The 20,970-nt window shown below is 36.3% G+C and overlaps 1 protein-coding gene across 1 annotated transcript; it reads left to right on the top strand.

Moving 5' to 3' along the window:
* The first annotated feature begins 10,153 nt into the window (after window positions 1-10,153).
* LOC149137719 (uncharacterized) lies at window positions 10,154-18,986 on the top strand. Its single transcript, XM_089358045.1, has 2 exons — window positions 10,154-11,298; window positions 12,985-18,986. The coding sequence occupies exon 2, from the start codon at window positions 14,483-14,485 to the stop codon at window positions 15,179-15,181; it is 699 nt and encodes a 232-aa protein (XP_089214171.1). The 5' UTR covers window positions 10,154-11,298; window positions 12,985-14,482; the 3' UTR covers window positions 15,182-18,986.
* The last annotated feature ends 1,984 nt before the right edge of the window (window positions 18,987-20,970 follow it).

Below are 20,970 nucleotides of genomic sequence, written 5' to 3'. Positions count from 1 at the left end.
TCTTTTGTTTATTAGGTATTTTGTAGCAATCTCCTGTTCTTGAAATGCAAAGCCTTCGAAGTCTGATGTGGTGTAGCAGGTACGTGTCCAGGAGAGGCTTCGCTCCATGTCGATATTATTGTCTTCTTCAAGTCATCGGGAAACATACCCATACATAGTCTCATTTTGGTATGATGAAATTTTCATATCCAGGAAAGTTAATCTGGCTGCTTTGGGGTTGTATGGAAGGTCATCAAGAACAGAATACTTCCTGAGGTGCTCGCTGCCGATACGTCGGATATTGTTCTCTTCACTTTTTAGTACTAAGTTATTGTAATTATTGTTGCTGCTGTTGTTTAGTAAGAGTTGTCTGAGATACGACATTCGAAGGCTGTCTGCACTGATCTCATACCTCTACCTCCTTCATCTTTTCCTAGGTAGAACCTGTCCATATCACCATTCATGTGGAGATTTCCAGTTGATGTCAATATCTTGCGGGATTTTACGTCTGTGGAGTGGAATTCTTCTACAGACAAGTTAAATATCCAAAATATTGGATTCAGCAATTGTGGGATATTGCGGAATATTGGGATATTGTCTTGTTGTAAGAAGAGATTTCCGACTGCCATATTTTTCTTAGTCTGGCATAATATTCTCGGGCCACTCTACCTTTATTCACAGTATCTTTTGTATGATGTGTTTTCATCAAATCCTAGGTACTTGTAGCATTCTTTGTGTGGGACAGGAGAGATAATGAGAACATTAATGCACAGGTTTTGGTTCTGGGGGTTGGGATGTTCTCTTCCGTTCTTAATTATTTAAATGCTTCCTGTGGGAAGGGAGCTGGTTTCTAACAAAGATACAAAGTTCCATCGTTGGGATGTAGCTAACAAAAACGATATCACATTCTAAACTTGAGAAAAGTCTTGTATATTTTTACTGTTCCACTTACAGACTGTATTTGTAATGTGCGAGTTAGCTGCTCGATGTGTGTATGTATGTATGTATGTATGTATGTATGTATGTATGTATGTATGTATAAGTAATCGAATACTCGAGTGGATAAGGGTATCAGAGAACCTATTGAAGCTCTGCAGTTTGTATCATGTCAGTTACCAAGACACATAACATAAATTCATCCAGCCCTAAATAATTACTGCAAGATGTAGATTTCAGCAACATTGTAAACTGACTAGGGTTTCGTATTAACCTCCATCATTATAACTAAAAGAGCATTATTGTTATCAAGGCACGATAAAGTATTGTTAGGTTTCCGTCTAAAACACTATCTTATGAATTAAAGATCTGTTAAATGAACGTATTATCTCAAATACATGCTACTGTTGCTTAGTCTCACGAGCTGACTCATGACGAAAGGCGTTGCACCCATGATGATCATACATTATTTTTTATCACGCACTCTACATGTTGTTGTTGGCACTCCGTCGCTTACGACATCGAGGGTTCCATTTGATCCGATCAACGGAACAGCCTGCTCGTGAAATTAACGTGCAAGTGGCTGAGCACTCCACAGACATGTGTACCCTTAACGTAGTTCTCGGGGATATTCAACGTGACACAGTGTGACAAGGCTGACCCTTTGAATTACAAGCACAACAGAAGCTGTAAGTAAGAGTGAGAGAAAATTGTGGTGAAAGAGTATAGCTGGGTTCGCCACCATCCCCTGCCAGAGCCTCGTGGAGCTTTAGGTGTTTTCGCTCAATAAACATTCACAACGCCCGGTTTGGGAACCGAAACCGCGATCCTATGACCGCGAGTCCGCTGCCCTAACCACTGGGCAATTGCGCCTCCACACTCTACATGTACGACAATATCAATATGCTTTTCCTTTGTAAAACGTTTGAATGTAACTGGAAGGAGATTTGGTTGTTGTTTCTAGCAGGTCAATCGATCACGTTAAAGTTCTCTCATCAGCTCGACCTCCGATACATATTTCTGTCGAGTTTTACATAAAAAGCTACTCTATAGATATTTTTAAAAAATCGTTGACTGGCTCATGTGTCTAGCTGTCGTTGCTAATGACTTAAAACAGTTTTGATAAGCCTATCTCCTAGGGATTGCATCTTTTCCTATCTTGCTGCTTACTTAGCCAGACAGTTGATTAAATCTACTACTCTCGTTCATCACCATGATAACTATGACTGATAATGTTCTTCCCTGTGGAAACTATATGATTTATTCTACTGTGAATGACAATAGATTATATTTTCCCTTCTTATTTACCTACAGCCATTCTTATCTTGTTTTTTTTTTCCCTTTTGCTCCATCTGTTCTCTGTTGTATTTACCTCTCTCCCTTCCCTTGCTCATCTCTCCATTTCTTTGTATGATTCAACTTCGTCAATACATATTCCTTTGTCTCTCTCTATTAGTTTGATTTTTAAAAAATTCCATTTCCCCCCGGTCTTCAGTCTCTCTCCAACCGTTTGTCCATCCCTATAAGTGTCGTACTCTTACTAATGTTTCAATATTTTTCAATGTGATTGTTTGTCTCTGCCTGTTTACTTCATTATTCTCCCACTCTCTCTCCCTGCCTGCCTTTTTGTCAGTCTCTCTCGCTCTCTTTCTATTTCTTCCCCTATCACCCTGCTCTCTCACACTCACTATCTCTCTCTCTTTGTATCTTCCTCGTTGATGTTGTTAACTCATGAATCTGACAATTTGTTTCCATATTTACTCTTACAAAACAACTCTTATATCCACTAAAGCCTTTTACAGCACAATAATAATATTCTGTCAAAAATAGAGGCAGGAAACAGTAGGTTTTATATTGTTACTAGCAGAGGCACCCAGCGTTGCCCGGGAATGAAATTGTTGCTTATATACTTGAAGAAAAAAAGGCAAAATATGCTGTATAGAAATTTGAGGACATTCTGTAGATGGACTCTCAGATGAATGATGGCTGGGCGCCTCTCATGAATGGGGAAAATTGAAGATGTGCCAAAAGCCTCATTGGTACTTGGAAACTCTTACGAAAATTAAAATGGGAATTAAATGAAAAAAATAATTTACGTGAATATCCTCACAAGAGTAATTGAAATAAATGACGATTGCGGAACCCCCCACGTACACACGCACGCACGCGCGCATACACACATGTGTCTTTGTAAATATGTTTGTATACATTTATGTATGTGTGTGTTTGTAAGAGATAGAGTGTGAGTGAGAGAGAGAGGTTTGTTGTCATGTATACGTACATGCATAAATATACATACATCTTTGGATGTATGCATATGACAACACAGCCCTTGACTCACTCACACTCTGTCTCTTACAAACACGCACGCGCGCGCATACGCACGTGTGTCTTTGTAAATATGTTTGTATACATTTATGTATGTGTGTGTTTGTAAGAGACAGAGTGTGAGTGAGTCAAGGGGTGTGTGTGTGCGTGTGTATGTGTGTGAGACAGAGTGAGAGAGCGGTGTGTATGTAGTATTTACTCTCTCTCTCCCTCTCTCCCTCTCATACACACTCACACACACACTCACACACAAAATAGAGAGTGAAGCTTTTTGCGGTTGTTACGTCAATACCGGAAGTTGACATTGAGGAACCTTTTTAAAGAAGTGAATCTTAAATATAAAGCAATATTATTTATTTTTAATTAAAAAAATCAAATGAAGAACCTAAGATTTATCCAAGGTCAAATTATTCATGCATGACAAGTATGGAAGCATTTGGTGAAGTCGATTTCACGTGAAAAGCGATTACACACACATCTCTGTTTTATATATAGTATAGATTAGTTGATTAATTGCATACATCAATTCAGAATTATATTCTTTCCTTACAATGCCGTGTTACTTAGATCGTGCGCTCCTCTCAATTCATGCCCGAGGCAACAAGTAGGTTTCTGATGGAAAGCTAGATACTCGCATTCGTGTGCCCGCTTACTTTTAGTCTGAATGGAAGAAAATATATCACGATATGATCTGTTTTTGTTTTTGAACAGACTTTTTCTTTGTTGTCTTTCGAAAGACAACAGTGACAGCAATGGAAATGCTAGCTAACATCTTCAGTTACACACACACACACACACACACACACACACACACACACACACACATGTATGTATGTTTATGTGCGTGCGTGTGCGTGTGTATGTGCATGTGTGTGTTGTGTGTGTTGTGTGTGTATAGATAACAAACTTAGCCTTCTAAAATGTATGTATACACACACACATTCACACATATATATGTATGTATGTTTAAATATATATGTATGTATGTATGTGTATGTATATATATATATATATATATATATATATATATATATATATATATATATATATATATATATATATGTGTATTTCTTCTATCTTAATGAATAAAAATTCTTCTGATAGAATAAATGGGTTAATAGAAACATGCGTTTTCTCCATTCCTTAAATTCTTATATATATATATATATATATATATATATATATATATATATATATATATATATATATCTGTAATCAAAATAAGCAACAGGATATCTCAAGAAGTGATGCAGTACGATTACTTGATATCCTGTTGCTTATTTTGATTTTATTTACCTTACTTCGAGCTGTGCAGATAATACTGGACTGACTTGGTGCTTCAACTTAAGTACCTAATTCAACTGAATCTCAATATATCTATCTATCTATCTATCTATCTATCTATCTATCTATCTATCTATCTATATATATATATATATATATATATATATATATATATATATATATATATATATATATGTATCCACACACACACACACACACACACACACACACACACACACACACACGAATATTTAAGCGCAGGCGTGGCTGTTTGGTAAGAAGTTTACTTCCCAATCACATAGTCCCGGGTTCAATCTCTGCTCGACCAAAGCCTCGTTACAGGATTTGGTAGACAGAATCTGAAAGAAGCCAAGAAGCTTGTCGTGTATATATATATATATATATATATATATATATATATATATATATATATATATATATATATATATATATAATATACATTATTATGTTTGCGTATGTGTAAATGCATACAAATATATTCGTTTATATTCAATATAGGCAAATACATATGTACACATGTATGTGTGTATACTTATGTATATATAACGACACACACGCATGCACACACACACACACACATATGTGTATGTGTATGCATGTGTGTGTGTGTGTGTGTGTGTGTGTGTGCGTGTGTATGTGAGGGCGGCGAGCTGACAAAGTCATGTGCTCAGCGCATTTCATTCGTCTTTACATTCTGGGTTCAGATTCTGCCGACTTCACCTTTCATTTCTTCGGGGTCGATGAAATAAGTATCAGCGAGGCATGAACCTCCCTGCCCATGAATTTCAGGCCTTGTATATAAATACATACACATGTATGTATTTATTGGGTTGGAAAGGAAATCTTGTCGCATTTGTGACATGATCACTTCGAGGGCACTTTCTCAATCTGACAGTAAAATAAGCATTAACTTTTACATTCTAATGCTTTTTCTTTCTTTGCAAATTATTTAAAACCATAGCAGTTAAATTTGTATCATTTTTACTCTTTAAAAAAGAGTTTAGATCAGACCAATACCACAGCCTGCATGCTGTATGAATTCAAAAGGAAATTCTCAGCAATGTAAACAAGAAGAAAAATTCATTTTCTTTATAAAATGAAAATTTAAGTGTTCGGGAAATTTTTCTGTCGCAGGTTCTTCTCGTTCTGGACGACCACGCTCTGGTAATATTGTTCTTCTGAAAACCGTAGGTGATAAAAATGTAAAGACTGCACGAGTATTTGCCAAACAGTTCAATGCAAGTCACGCTTCAATCGTAAAACACCTTCATTGACTAGGAAGTGTCAAAACTTGGTCAGAGGGTCATTCATCATTTGACTACTTCTCAACTTAATCAAAGAGTTGTCCTTTGCTCGTCACTGAAAAGCAGACTTGCTGCCGAACCTTTCTAGGGTAGAATCATCCCAAGTGATAAAAAGTGGCTTTTCCATAATGGTGTCCAACGAAAACGAAAATGGTTAGCATCCAGTGAAAATGGACAGTCCATCCCTAAACCAATTCTACACACTGCAAGATAATATTTATCCGCATTTAAACGTGGATGTTCTGTTAGAACAAACAGTATTGCAGTAGATACAATGAAAAAATCTCTCATATTGGCTTTTGGTGCAAAATGCAGTCTTGTTTTTATTGCTAGCCGGGAAATAAATCCCCGCCATCTCCAGCGCCGAGGTGACCTGATCATGTGATTTCGACCTTCCTTGGTCTTGTCAACGATAGACACTTGACCGCTAGAGATAGCAGCGACTCGTCTCTCCACCAGTGATATATAGAAAATCAGTGCCAGAACAGGGGTTGGTGTCGCAGGTCATCCATCCATCCATCCATCCATCCATCCATCCATCCATCCATACCTAATTTAACGAAGTAAAATAGAGTGAGCGAGTCCCTTTATTTCATTGATTTACAATTGTTTCATCAAATACTGATCCCATGAGCATTGCTATATTATTCAATAATATATGCAACCATTAATTCATGAGATGTCCTAGACACAATTTCAAAGATTGATTCTTCAAAATCATACATAAAGGTTATTTGCTGTGGAATACACGAGTCAACTATAATTTATGCCCCTATCTAGTTGAGCATATTTAAATGGTTAAATGGTTACCTTAACATATTACAAGCCCAACAAAACAAAACAAAACAAAACGTCGGTTGAGTTGACCGTTTAAGAAGAATTAGTGAATCATAAAAAGAAAGAAAGAATAAAAGCATAAAAACAAAGTTTTGGCTTTTAGAGAGTATAAAAAATTATAGTCATTTGTTAGTTTCTATCTTAAAGGTACTAGCAGCGAAGTTCTTCAAATTTTCTTGAGTGCTCTTGGTGGAACTTCATCCTACCCGCCATTCAGACAAAAGAAAGGTAACACAAAATTGCATTTTTAGCAAGCTGAAATATATTGACTGCCACTATATAGCAGCCAGCCATAAAATGACACCATAATAGCCGCAGATATTTACCACAGAGTCTCTGTAGTAAATATCTGCCTGTATATATATATATATATATCTATATCTATACATATGACTTACACGCTGCGGAGACTGAGAATATTCTCTTTCATGTTTAGGTAATGTAATCAGAAAATTGTTTTTTGAATCCTTATGTATACGTATTTTTATTTTCGTACACACCTGAGTTTTGGCCTTGTTTGAAATGTTAGGACTGAAATGATGTTCAATAGCAAAATATGTCCTTAGGCTTTTTAGCACTGAAACTAGTGACTTTTGATAAATTTGTCTTGGATATTGCTTTATTCTTTTATTCATTTATTCTTTTACTGTTTCCAGATTTTGGACGCGGACATGATTAAAGACTGTCTTTTAAATGTTAAAGTTAACAATTGGACACCGGTATTTTGATTAAGACTTATCTCATCGACCTCGGAAGGTAAAATGTCTAAATTGTCGTACGTGAGGTTTGGATGAACATAAAGGGACGTAGTATATCGCAAGGTATTTTGTTCGAGTTCAACCGAATATCGCCAATCGACAGTAAACATATTTCCAGTTATTAGATAGTGTTGCTTCAAAACATTGCCATCCCTTACAAAATACGCTTCCATGTTTAATGCTTTATCTTTTAGTTCTTTCAATCACTGAACTGTGGCCATTTTGGAGTACCTCCTCGAAGGATCTTGGTCGAACAAATCGACCTCAGTACTTATTTTAAGTGTGTACTTATTTTATCAGTTTTTTTGCCGATTCTCTGAGTTACGAGGGCGTACGTAAGCCAATACTGGTTGTCAAGTCGTAGAGTAGGGACAAGCGCTCACACAAAAACACTCATGCTCACGCACACGCACACACACACACATACACACACGTACACGACAAGCTTCCACACAGCTTCTGTCTACCAAATTGACTCTCAACGCATTTGTTGGTCCAAGGCTATAGTAGAAGATACTTACTCAAGGTACCGCACAGTGAATCTGAACCGAAAATCACATGGATGCAAAGCGAGCCTCTTTACCTCACAGCCATGGTTGCGCCTTGTATAATTAATCTAAAAACAGTCGCCTTCAAATCCTCACACCATCAAATTTCCATATGCTCTCTGGTTTTGATTTCATCTGCTCAATGTTAAACATGCACACATACACGCTCCACCTCCCACCACACAAAATAGACTTATCCATTAATATTGAGACATGACTATCCAGTTGTCCGATCAACTCAACCTATTTATTTAGCGTGCAAAGCGGCCGACCCGTTAACTCTTGACGCAATTCTCAGTCAGAATTAGAGCGATACAGTGTGACACGGTCGAACTCTTTAAGTACATTCCATCCAACGAACTTCTAAACACAAATCATTTCCCCATTTCCACTCACAAGGTATATGATAAAGATGTATGGCATTTGCGTAAATATTTTTGGCGAAACTTGGGTATCGTAACCTGAGGATCAAACTCTGAGCCTAAAAGCTGTAAAGTGAACTTTTTAACCAACCATTCATACCTTTATGCGTGTACATATGCGAAAGAGTATGTGTGTTTGTGCCTGTGTGTTTGTACTTATTGAGTGATAAGAAAGACCTAAAACACTGATTATATATTATCATATAGCATGGTCTTGCAGGAATGAACACTTACAGTCTGTCACCATATATAATATCAAATCAATTATAAACCTTTTATCCGTAACAGTTTAATGGCACAGAAAATAAGCGCTGATGGAAATATGCACAGTAACACAAATACTTAAAAGAAAGAAAAAAAAATAATAAGTGTAAATTACTCGTGACATAGGATGCAATATAGTTAAGTAAATTTTAATTTTGCTTCTCATCTCGAATTGGAAAAATTCACCATTTAACTTAACATGTATGAATGTTATTTAAAGATAATGGTTTCAAATTTTGGCACAAAGCCAATCACACTGTATTTTGTATATGATAGAATTTCCATTTCTCGTCGAAGACAACGTATGAGTGTTCGGTTTTTACTGAACGGCCTGCACAAATTAATTTCTTTATTGCTCACAGGGGGCTAAACATAGAGAGGACAAACAAAGACTGACAAAGGGATTCAATCGATTACATCGACGCCAGTGCATAACTAGTACCTATTTAATAGACCCCGAAAGGATGAAAGGCAAAGTCGACCTCGGCGGAATTTGAATTCAGAACGTAACGGCAGACGAAATACCACTAATCATTTCGCCCGATGTGCTAATGATTCTGCCAGCTCGCTGCCCTACGACCTGCACAAATTATCTGTTTATAGCGATCAAATGTATTTGCTGTGCAATAAAGCAGGAGAAGATGGATGAAGAGCGGAGCGATGGGTCACGTACCCAAGAACAAATGGTGAACTCGACCGCACCCCGCGGTAGTGACCATGATGGCACTGATGCGAACAATGGCCAGCGACATTTGCTGCAGCAGCCACACAACCTCACGGGGTTCATTTTTCCGACGAGCTACCGTTATCCCTATTTTGTGGAGAAAATCGTCTGTACGGGGCCCTAGAACACCTGATGTATCGACAGCGGCCGGTCAGGCCTCTTTATCTATTGATTATTCTCTACTCCCCGTTACGGGCGGCGACCATTGGGTTTGCAGCCGATGCAGCAAGGTAAGTGATAGCATGTAAGTGCGTATGTGTGTGTTTTTGAAAATGAATCAGATATAATAAGTTTCTCTAAACGGCATCAGTTTATGAATCTTTATCTGTTCTGTAGCTGGAGTTATTTTTGAAATAGTCTTGGAAAAGAAAATTACATCTCCCGGAAAGAAGAAAAAGTTATCAAGTCTTGAAAGATATAATTATCTTTATTTACATCTATCCAGACTGATTGAAAGTATATAAAACTTAACATCTTGAATTTAAATATACCAGCGAAAACTGAAAATAGCGGCAGGAAATTAAAGAATGACGCTAAATTTAAATATGGTTAATGAACAGATTCTTTAGAAAAGAAAACAGAATTTAAATAGGACTGACATGAAATAGCAAATAATTTCAGCATGAAAATATTCTTTGCTAAGTGAGAAAAGGAAATGACAAATTTTACATAGTGATATTCTTGATGCATTACAGTAACGCAAGTTTGTAAACTATTTAAACTGGAAACAGAAGTTACCATGCCAACCGTCAACACGACTCTGTTTAAATGCCATAAGTGCCAACTATTTAGCAGCATTAATTTGAACGGGTACACGCAGTATTTCTTAGAAAGAAGTTGTTGTTAGTGTTGGATCGAGTTCGAGTTTGCCTTTCATCCTCTATCACATTTAGTCGAGTTATTACGCCGAAGATAATTGACCGTGACTTTCATGTTAACATCCTTACTCATTGGAGCGACCATTCCTCTGGAAATAATTCTTTCTCCTACAGGCACAAAGCCTGAAACTTTTGGGGAAAGGGTTAGTCGATTACATTGACCCCAGTGTTCAATTAGTACTTATTTCATCGAACCCCGAAGGGATGAAAGGCAAAGCAGGCCTCGGCAGAATTTGAACTCGGAACGTAAAGATGAACGAAATGCTGCAAAGCATTTTGTCCGGCGTGCTCACGATTCTGCCAGCTTGTCGCCTTCTTCTGGAAATAATACCAGTTGCGGTAAATGACCACCAGGACAGGAAAAGAAAGAAATCTTGCACGTTCGAATAAAGCATGAGTGCAAACCATCCTGTTCCGCAAATTTGCCATTTGCGCAGCTGTCATATAAGTAACATATTAAGGTTTCACATCACTTTATCTCTTCTACTGACAGTTGTTCCAACGTCTCCATCTATCGAAAGAAGCTATATTGCATGTCTGTTTCCGCATCTTACCTCTCGAGCTCATCGAAAGGCTTACGTACCCTCAGGCTGTAGAACATGCACCTTAGCATAATTAATACAACTTATATTGTTTGCATTTAAGAAAAAGTTACATTCACCGCTAACATGTCAGCGGCGTTATCTTCCTATGTTTCTTCTAGTATTTCTACTAACACATCTTTCAAGTTAGTGCTTTTTATTGCGGATCCCTTATTAAAACCAAACGACTATATTTTATACTCAAAGAAAAATATCGCGCGCTAAATATACTCCAATCAGGTTTTATACGCGAGAACGAAGATTGGACTTCGCAGTCCTCCTCCTCCTCTATTCCCATAAATGAAAATATACTTGGATGAGAACCAGAATCGCAATGCTGATGACGTCATATCTGCTGTTGATGATTTTTTTGACCAACTGGATGAAAGCTTCTATAGGAATGGGATCCAAACTCTGCAACACCTATGGAAAAGGTATGTGAACTGCTAGGGGAACTATGATAAAAAAAAACACCTCATTTGGTCACATTCTTTAAGAATATCTTGGAAATTTTTCAACCGACCCATTATCTATCTATCTATCTATCTATCTATCTATCTATCTATCTATCTATCTATCTATCTATCTATCTATCCGAATGGCTTCTTTCATTTTCTCTCTATCAAATCCACTAACAAAGCATTGGTCGGCTCGAAGCTATGGTAGAAGACACCCAAGGTGCCACGAAGTGGGAGCGAATAACCTAGAACCATGTGGTTGGGAAACAAACGCTTAAAAATGCAAACATATCTAAGTATAAATATATGCATATATGTATGTACGTGTGTGTGTATTATATATATATATATATATATATATATATATATATATATATATATATATATATATATGCATACACACACACATACACACATATATGTACATATATATATATATACATACATATACACATACATATACACACATATATATACATATAAACATGCACGCACACACAAGTTTCCGTCTACCAAATCCACTCACAAGGCTTTGGTCGGCCTGAGGCTTTAGGAAAAGACACTCGCCCTAGGTGTCATACAATGGGACTGAACCCCAAACCATATAGTTGGGAAGCAACCTTCCTGTCATACTGCTACGCCTGTGACTACATATTTACTTTCGCAAGGAACCTGCATGATGACGGCTAGTGAGCTCAACTTTCGACATCACCGTCAAAATTTTCCGTGTATATACATTTATACACACACAGACACACACACAAATACATACACGCATTTGTACATATGCATTTCTACATATACATATATGTATAAGTATGTAAATATACGTGTACATATATATGTATTTGTGTGTGTCTGTGTCTGTATATACTTGTATAGCTGTGTGTGTGTATGTATGTATGTATGTATGTATGTATGTATGTATGTATGTATGTATATATATATATATATATATATATATATATATATATATATATATATATATAAATTATTCTTGATGTCTTGAAAATTATCTTTGTTTCTAGAGAAGATAAAAAGCTAGTACCTGGCGGCGAATGCTACTGATTCTAGATTAGAATCCTCATGAATAAGCGACACACACATACACACACATACACACACACACACACACACACACACACGCGTACACACCCACATATATCTATGTGTGCGTGAGTGTGCGCGCGTTTGTGTATACTATCTCTTTCCATCTGGCACTTCTCTATGTTTGTTTTTGATATATTGTAAACGTTATTCTATCCCTCCATGTTAATAGCATAATATTTCCAGGAATATAAGACCAAATTGATCTGGTCGAATTGATATTATAGTTCAAACAACAAATTGTTTGTCTAATTTTCAGTGATTTTGGCGAAAATTGTCAACTCTCTCTCTCTCTCTCTCTCTCTCTCTCTCTCTCTCTGAATATATATATATGTGTGTGTGTGTTTGTGTGTGTGTGTGTGTGTGTGTGTGTATACATACATACATATACATGTACACATACATATACAGACTAAAAAAATCAAAAATATAAACAAGAAACAAGAAATTCATTGAAACACATTTGTATAAATGAATGTGAAATTGTAGAAGAGTTTTACGTGTCAAAATATGACAAAGATGATTAAAAAAGTATTTTTAAAAATGTTATAACAGGCTGGCTGTGTGATGAGAAGCTTGTTTCCAACCACATGGTTCCAGGTTCAGTCCTACTACGTGGTACCTTGTGCAAGTGTCTTCTACAATAACCTCGGATCGACCAAAGATTTGTGAGTGGATTTGGTAGACGGAAAATGAAAGAAGTCCGGATATATACATATAAGAGACCAAAATGTACGTACGCAGCTATATTTTTATATATAAAAAATATAAAAATGGGACAAGAACGCAAAACATCAAGACAGTTAGGTGATACAAAAAAAGGGACAACGAAACATCCAGACAGACGATACAAAGAAAACAAGGAAGGTCATTCGGAGTTTTCTTTCCTCAGTCGAGTTCCAGATTATCTTTGCAATTTCGGCTGTTTATACTCGAGATTGCTCCAATCTGGCCATCCCCAAGGAAAAACTAAGCTAAGAGCACTAGTTTCCTTGGAAGAAAGCAGCGAATGTATACGAAAACAAAAACGGAAAAAAACGGAGAAATGGCACACAAATACAAATAACAGGACATATCAACGGGTGCTTTTCGACTAAGGACGAATTTAATTAAGCTGGTGTGTGAAAGCAAAGTGTTACGGCAAGGACATAAGATTTGACAGGCACAGGGAGGAATATAGATGTTGCACGGATGGTAGCCACACCAAGAAAGAAAGTTCAGGCTTGGCCGAACACCGGTCACATAGAGGAGAAAAGAGAGAGAGGTAGAGGCAGAAGGATAGAAAAATTAAGGAGTGGCGAGAAAAAAATGAAAGGGACAGAGTGAAAGAGGGAAGGTGAGCATGAAGAGAAGGCCAGGAAATGTGAGAGAGGGGGAACGAAAGAACGAAGAGTGGAATGAACGAAGTGTGAAGGGGCTGATATATATATATATATATATATATATATCTGTATTTGTTTCCTTACCACCACTTCACAACCGGTGTTGGTGTATTTCCCCCCCCCCCCCCGTAACTTAATGGTTCGGCAAAAGAGGGAGAAAAATAAATGTCAGGCTTAAAAATAATCTTGCGGTTGATTTGTTCAACTAAAATCCTTCAAGGTAGTGCCCCAGCATGGCCACAGTCTAATGACTGAAACAAGTAAAAGATAAAAGATATAGTCAAAGCTGATTCTCCGAATTGAAAAGCTCCACATTTCAATGAAGATATAGTCATTTCTTTCACACATACATCTCTGTCTCGTCTCTGTCTGTCTCAATGCACACACACACACACACACACACACACACACACACACACACACACACACACACACACACACACACACACATGTATGATAAGATGGCTGTCTACTCGTTAGAGGAGCATGACCATCACTGATAGGTAGTGTCAGCAATGCCCGTGCAAGGGTTTTAAGTCGTGTGCGACTTGTACAACACCACAACGACTGTCACTAGCCATGCCAACAAACCCAGAGACAAAGCAAAATGCAAGATATCCGGCTTTGTAGAGAAACGGGTTTTATATACAAATAAACTTTCTCCTAGAAAGATGCCTGAACAAAAACCAGGTGTCTCTCACTCACAGTGGGCTTACTGCGCCATCGATCACCAACCCGGATATTTCTTCGTCCCGGCGCTCATACATACATACATACATACATACATACGTTATGATAATAACATCGATCATCACAGCAGTTTATCATGGACCAATAGCCGGATTACTACCTCCCACTTTGAAGGACATGCGTTTTCAATCCAAGAAGAGGAAATGTCAACCAAGTACTTGATGCGCAAAAGGGATAGAGATGCAAGAAAAGCAGTAAAATGTGACAACCGATGCAGACTTTGTGGGGTTCATACTGAAGATATCACCCACATCATAAGCAGTTGTCCGAAAATGTCATCACGGTATTATCTACCGATGAGACATGTTGTAGCTAGGACATTCTATATTGAAATCTGTCGGATGGATAATCCCGTGGAAAAAGAAATAAGAACCCACAATATGGCAGAGGCCATAGCTACTCATAATAAAAAGGAATACTGGCGGAAAGTCCCAGTGAAGACCTCAGTAACATGTAAGTACAATAGATCTGATATAATGATTTGGGATAGAGAAGAGAAACTGTGCATAGTTGTGGAAATTAGCTGCCCAGCGGATGTTAACATAAACCTGAAGATCAGTGAAAAGGAGAACATCTATGCTGAACTATTGAGAAATCTGCAGTTACTCTACCTAGATTAAAGATACAAGTTTATACCTGTAATTATTTGGGCCCTGAGATATGTAACACACTGCATAAATACCACTCTTGAGAAATTAGGCTTCTCAAAATCAGAAAGGAGACAGCTAATTCGAAGGCTACAGTCCAGTCCATCACTGGAACTGTAAAGATCTGTAAAACTTTCCAGAAGTTTATCATTTAAATATATATATGAGCATGTCTAGATATGTAACTATATACATGAGAATACATACATACATACATACATACATACATACACACAAAAATACCCTGTTGTTGATGTTGAAATTCCAACGAAGAAACCTTGGATCTAGGTTAGAAACCGGTTCTTTCTCTATTGGCAAGAAATCTTGAAATAGACTGAATAATGACATACACACATACATTCATATATCACATTTTATTCATTTGTATTTTTTATGATAATATTCAAGTATGTCCTTGATGCTTTTTCTTACCCATGTGGCAAATCAAAGAATCAGTCGAAAGCTTCCTATCGTCTTCTAGGGTCGATAAGAAAATGTTAGTCAAATACTGGTACGATATAATCAACAGTTCACCTTTACAAAATGTGTGACCTTGGACCTGCAAACCCACTGCTTCTTTCATCTACGTACACAACGTTCATGACACGTCTCTGTCTATGAAGTTACCCAATGAGTTATTTCCATTTCACTACTTAGTTTGATGTCTCTCTTGATAAAATCGGTACAGAATCTTCAAAATGGGTTCTTAGGCATTTCGACTCACACAGAAATATCTAATTTCACTTGTCCCATTATGCAAGCAGAACAATCATATCGTAGGTAACAGTTGTTTGTGTGGCTATTTTCAGTCAATCAGAATTACTACTTTTGATGCGTTTGCTTAAGAGAACTTCAATTGGAGCTTAGTAAAATCTATGAAAAGAACAATTTCTTTTTAATCAGTTCAAGAGAATCGAATAATTTGCAAGCTGACTTCGCTGCACGAATTTTCGAAATCTCAAGGTACCATAACTGCTGTCTTTCTCTCTCTCTCTCTCTTGTTCTCTCTCTCCCTCTCTCTACTTCTATTTCTATCTCTCTCAGACACAGATGCGCGCCCGCACATACACGCATACACAAAAACACACGCATGCACACATTTTGACTGATATGCGCATCGTTCTAGACTTGCATTAACTGTTATTTGAGACACTTTAATTTTCTCATGAACATTTTTCATAAATTTGAACTCTGTCCATTCGTGTGAATATGAACGATATTCGAAGCAAAATATTATGTAATGGAAATTTTTGCGATAACAACGGCAGTTTTTTTTATATTGCATTTTTAATCTCTTGTTCTGTTTTGATCCGTTGTGATCAACTTAATCTTCTTAACGGAATGAAAAGACTTGATATATTTCATCATAATCTTCGTCACTTGTGTCGGTAAATACCTACAAAAGGAGCCATTAATATTATTATTTCAACATGGCTGTGTGGTAAGAAGCTTGCTTCCCAACCACATGGTTAGGGCTCAGTCCTACCGCGTAGCACCATAGGCAAGTATCTTCTTTCTATAACCTCAGGCCGACCAAAGCCTTGCGAGTGGATTTGGTAGACGGAAACTGAAAGAAGCTCATCGTATATATATATATATATATATGTATGTATGTATGTATATATACATATGTGTGTGTGTGTGTGTGTGCGTTTGTGTCTGTGTTTGTCCTTCCTACCACTGCTGGTGTAGTGTATTTACGTCCCCGTAACTTAGCGGTTCAGCAAGAAAGACTGATAGAATAAGAACCAGGCTTATAAAAAAAGATAAGTACTGGGGTCGATACATTCGACTAAAAAATTCTTTAAGGCGGTAACCTTGAAACAAGTAAAACATAAAAGAAATCATTTTTTGTTGCATGCTTTAGCAATTTAGCAAACGAGCACAATCAGTATGTCTTGGGTGCGTGCATCGGTTTTGAATTTTCTCTTGTACTGAAAATGGTTATTCATTTGTTTGTATTTTTTAAGATCATTCCCAAAGTACCAATTAGAGTAGCTATTGTTTCTGCTTACAATTTTCATATTTTGGTTATCTCTATTTCTAAATCTTTAATGTTTGGATAATTTTACATTTTTTATTTTCGTGAGAGTTATAACATGCCGGGCAAAATGTTTAGAGGTATTTCGTCCGCCTTTACGTTCTGAGTTCAAATTCCGCCGAGGTCGACTTTGCTTTTCATCATTTCTGGGTTGATAAAATAAGTACCAGTTGAACACTGAGGGTTGGTGTTATCGACTTACCCTCTTCGTTGAAATGGCTATCCTTGTGACAAAATTTGAAATCAATTTTATGTTCATCTCTCGATCTGTATAAATTAATATATCCTAGACCACAGTCAGTTTGTCATTCACTATGACCTTTCCTGGTATATGCTTATGCTACTGCTTTCCTGTTAAAATTTCATAATGCTGATATAATTCCAGTGTATTAAATCTTCAATTCCGTTATAAGTGTACATGAAGTCTGTATAAGTATTTCCTACAGTTGTAGTAGTTTCTGGTGAGAAGGTTTTCATGATATGCTGCAGTGCCAAAACCTTCAGAGTTGAGACCTGAGCTTCTCAGTCTGTGGTGAGAGTTTTTATTATTCAGTCCCTTTTTCAGTTTTCTCAAGTATTATATACTCTTTCGCTATTTAAGTAATTTTTCACATTAGATCCCTTCTTTTCTATTTCGTAAACTAAGACGAGGTTTTAGCTTTCTAGCAATTTAATATATCAGTTTTATGTATCATATTTTCTTTCCATTTTTCGAAGTTCAGTTTGGTTGAGGTATAACCCTTTTAGGATTGAGTCTGATTTGCCTCGTTACTATCATTGTTAGGTTATAAATAACATTACTTAGCCTGTCTATATAAGTTCAATTTATTGCCGTGCACAGAGTTTCTTGTAAGTCCATTTTACATTTATTCATTTCATTCTTTCGTAGAGCTGCTTATTCGTTTGTAGCTTTAGCAAGTGTTTTTGCTATGTCGAACGCCCATGTTCCAATCACAAAAACATACGCACGTGTGCATACATACTTACGTACTTGATATATACTTATACACACACCATGACTTGGGACAGAGTACATAAATTATACACAATAGTTGAGCAGATATCAACACAACACTAAAGATTAGCGCAACAGAAAACATCTTCGCTGAACTGATGAGAAATCTGCTCATCTGGACTTATCGCTTTAGACTCTACCTATAATTATTTGAGCACTATTTTAGTGCTACGGCATAAATGCATACGCAGTGAGATTTACACTTGGCTTGTATATCATTCCCAAAAGCCTTCCATAAATGCACGTCACAACGCACACACATAGTCCAAAGCCAGTCACCCGCATTGGATTCACAATATACTTATATTCATATATACATACATGTTAAACTATCATTTAAACTATCATTTAAAACACCTTGTTAATATCTTTAAAAACATGCACAAACACATATACACCTACAGACATACGCACATACGTCCACTGCACCGATAGGTACCAGTACATATATAAGATTCACAATTCTCAAACTAAACCACATCCTTTTTCACATGCTCACATACATCATTTTCAGTTATCTCCCTGTTGAGCTTGTTTGAATGAAACTTCTTTCTTTCAGTAACACTTCTGGTCATTTAACTTCCCATTTTAAACATGACTTGATACAAAATGATATTTTCCCGTTACTCCTGCTTTCATTTCTTCTTGCACTGTTTTCTTTTTTAATACTAACTTTTTGACGAGGAACTTAAACCCGAAGCGTCAAAACACTTTGTTTTTAATCCCGCATTGATCGTCAAACTAATAATTACACATTGTGTTTATGTTGCCCTTAGTTATTTTCGTCATTAATTTTGAACGCATAATATATATATATATATATATATATATATATATATATATATATATATATATATTTGTTTTGCAAGATTTTTGATGTGAAATCGTGTGTTGAAACAGATGTTGTTGTGGAGCGGGCAAACGAACATTGGAGGGAACTTAAGGAAGGGAAGAACTCATCAGTTCTGTACCAGCACGCTGAGCAAGAATATAGAGGCTCAATCAACACCATAGAAATTAAAATCTTATCTACACATAGCAGTGATGCAGCACTTAGACAAATTACTGAAGCTACACACATAATAGAAGAGAAACCTAGCCTGAATAGGAAACTAGAATGGAACACTAACACACACCACTAACAAACCACAAACCACAGCATGTGACAACATGTTACCTATAAACCAATAATAATATGAACAAAGTATAATACAATACATAGATAAACAAATGGAATTAAATACTACATACGCTAACAAAATTTAATTAAACACAAAAAACACACACACACATGAACAAATAAATAAATAAAAACAAATACAAACGAACACGTATTAACAGAGAATATAGGTGATACAGACACTCCCCATACACACATGCACTTACAAAAGACACAGACACAGACACATTGAAGGACACGCATGCGTAGACACATACAATAGGAATACAAAATACAAAATGGCTGATAGTTAGCAAGGTGAGACACACATAAGAAAGAAGGAAACAAAGGACCACTGATGAGGTCACAGATGTGTGACGAAAGAACTCTGGCCGAAATAAGATTAAGATTAATGTAATATAAAGCTGAAGCAAATTAACACTAAATATACAGTGCGTGTGTTTTTATTGGCTAAACTGGCAATATGACCATCCCCAAGTACAACAACATATATATATATATATATATATATATATAAAGTTAAATTTTCTTATAAAGTATGTTTTTAAATATACTTCACGATATATGAACTGTATTAAGAAGTGCTCATTGAAAGCTAAATCAAAGGATAAGGGAAATTATAGAAGGAACACATCTAGGCAATCAATACAAATTCCAAAGCATAATTCAAAACAGATAACGAAATAATATACATATAAATTTATAAATCAGTGAACAAAATTACATGTAAAAGTCATATGTGAAAACTATGCATCATGTACGTTGGGTTCATGTACCGAATGGAGAAGTGACAAATAGAGAGAAAAAATCGAGGTAAGGGCTTCAAAACGAACTGTTCGAATCGATTACGAATTTGATGTTTATACGAAATATCGGATGAGAGTTCAAAATTAAAGAAATTCAGGGGTAAATAGGTAGATAAAATAAATATATACAGATTCGGGTGAATTCGGGTAAAGAATATCATCTACGGCCGTTTCAGGGGTATAATAAATGTATAATAAATGTATAAATTCCAAATACATAAACATAATGCCCCCTCATCAGGATGGTTTCCTTCGGGATGAAATCCTACATGGTATTAATTCGACAGATTGTATTTGGAATACTTAAAACACCATTTATACATTTATTGTACCCCTGAAACGGCCGTAGATAATATCCTTTACCCGAATACACCCGAATCTCTATATATTTATTTTATCTACCTATTTACCCCTGAATTTAAAAATTTTGAACTCTCATCTGTCATAGATATATATATCTCTTTCCTTTCCCGAGCGTCTAATAACACTATCCGTATCACGTCCTCACGTCGTGTTTTTTGTTATTGTTTTTTGTCTTTTTTTGAAACTATATATATATATATATATATATATATATATGAACCCGCAACAAAAAAAGTAGCTAAAACAATGAACGTATTGTACAAGCTAACAGTTCATATTCGCTTGTGAGTAAAAGTTAAGCATATATATATATATATATATATATATATATATATATACACAAAATGGGACAAGAAC

The sequence above is a fragment of the Octopus bimaculoides genome, chromosome 1 (assembly GCF_046866305.1).
Source record: "Octopus bimaculoides isolate indiv1 chromosome 1, ASM4686630v1, whole genome shotgun sequence".
Lineage (NCBI taxonomy): Eukaryota > Metazoa > Mollusca > Cephalopoda > Octopoda > Octopodidae > Octopus > Octopus bimaculoides.
The sequence above is the reverse complement of the archived record's forward strand: the minus strand, read 5'-3'. Positions and strand labels throughout refer to the sequence as shown.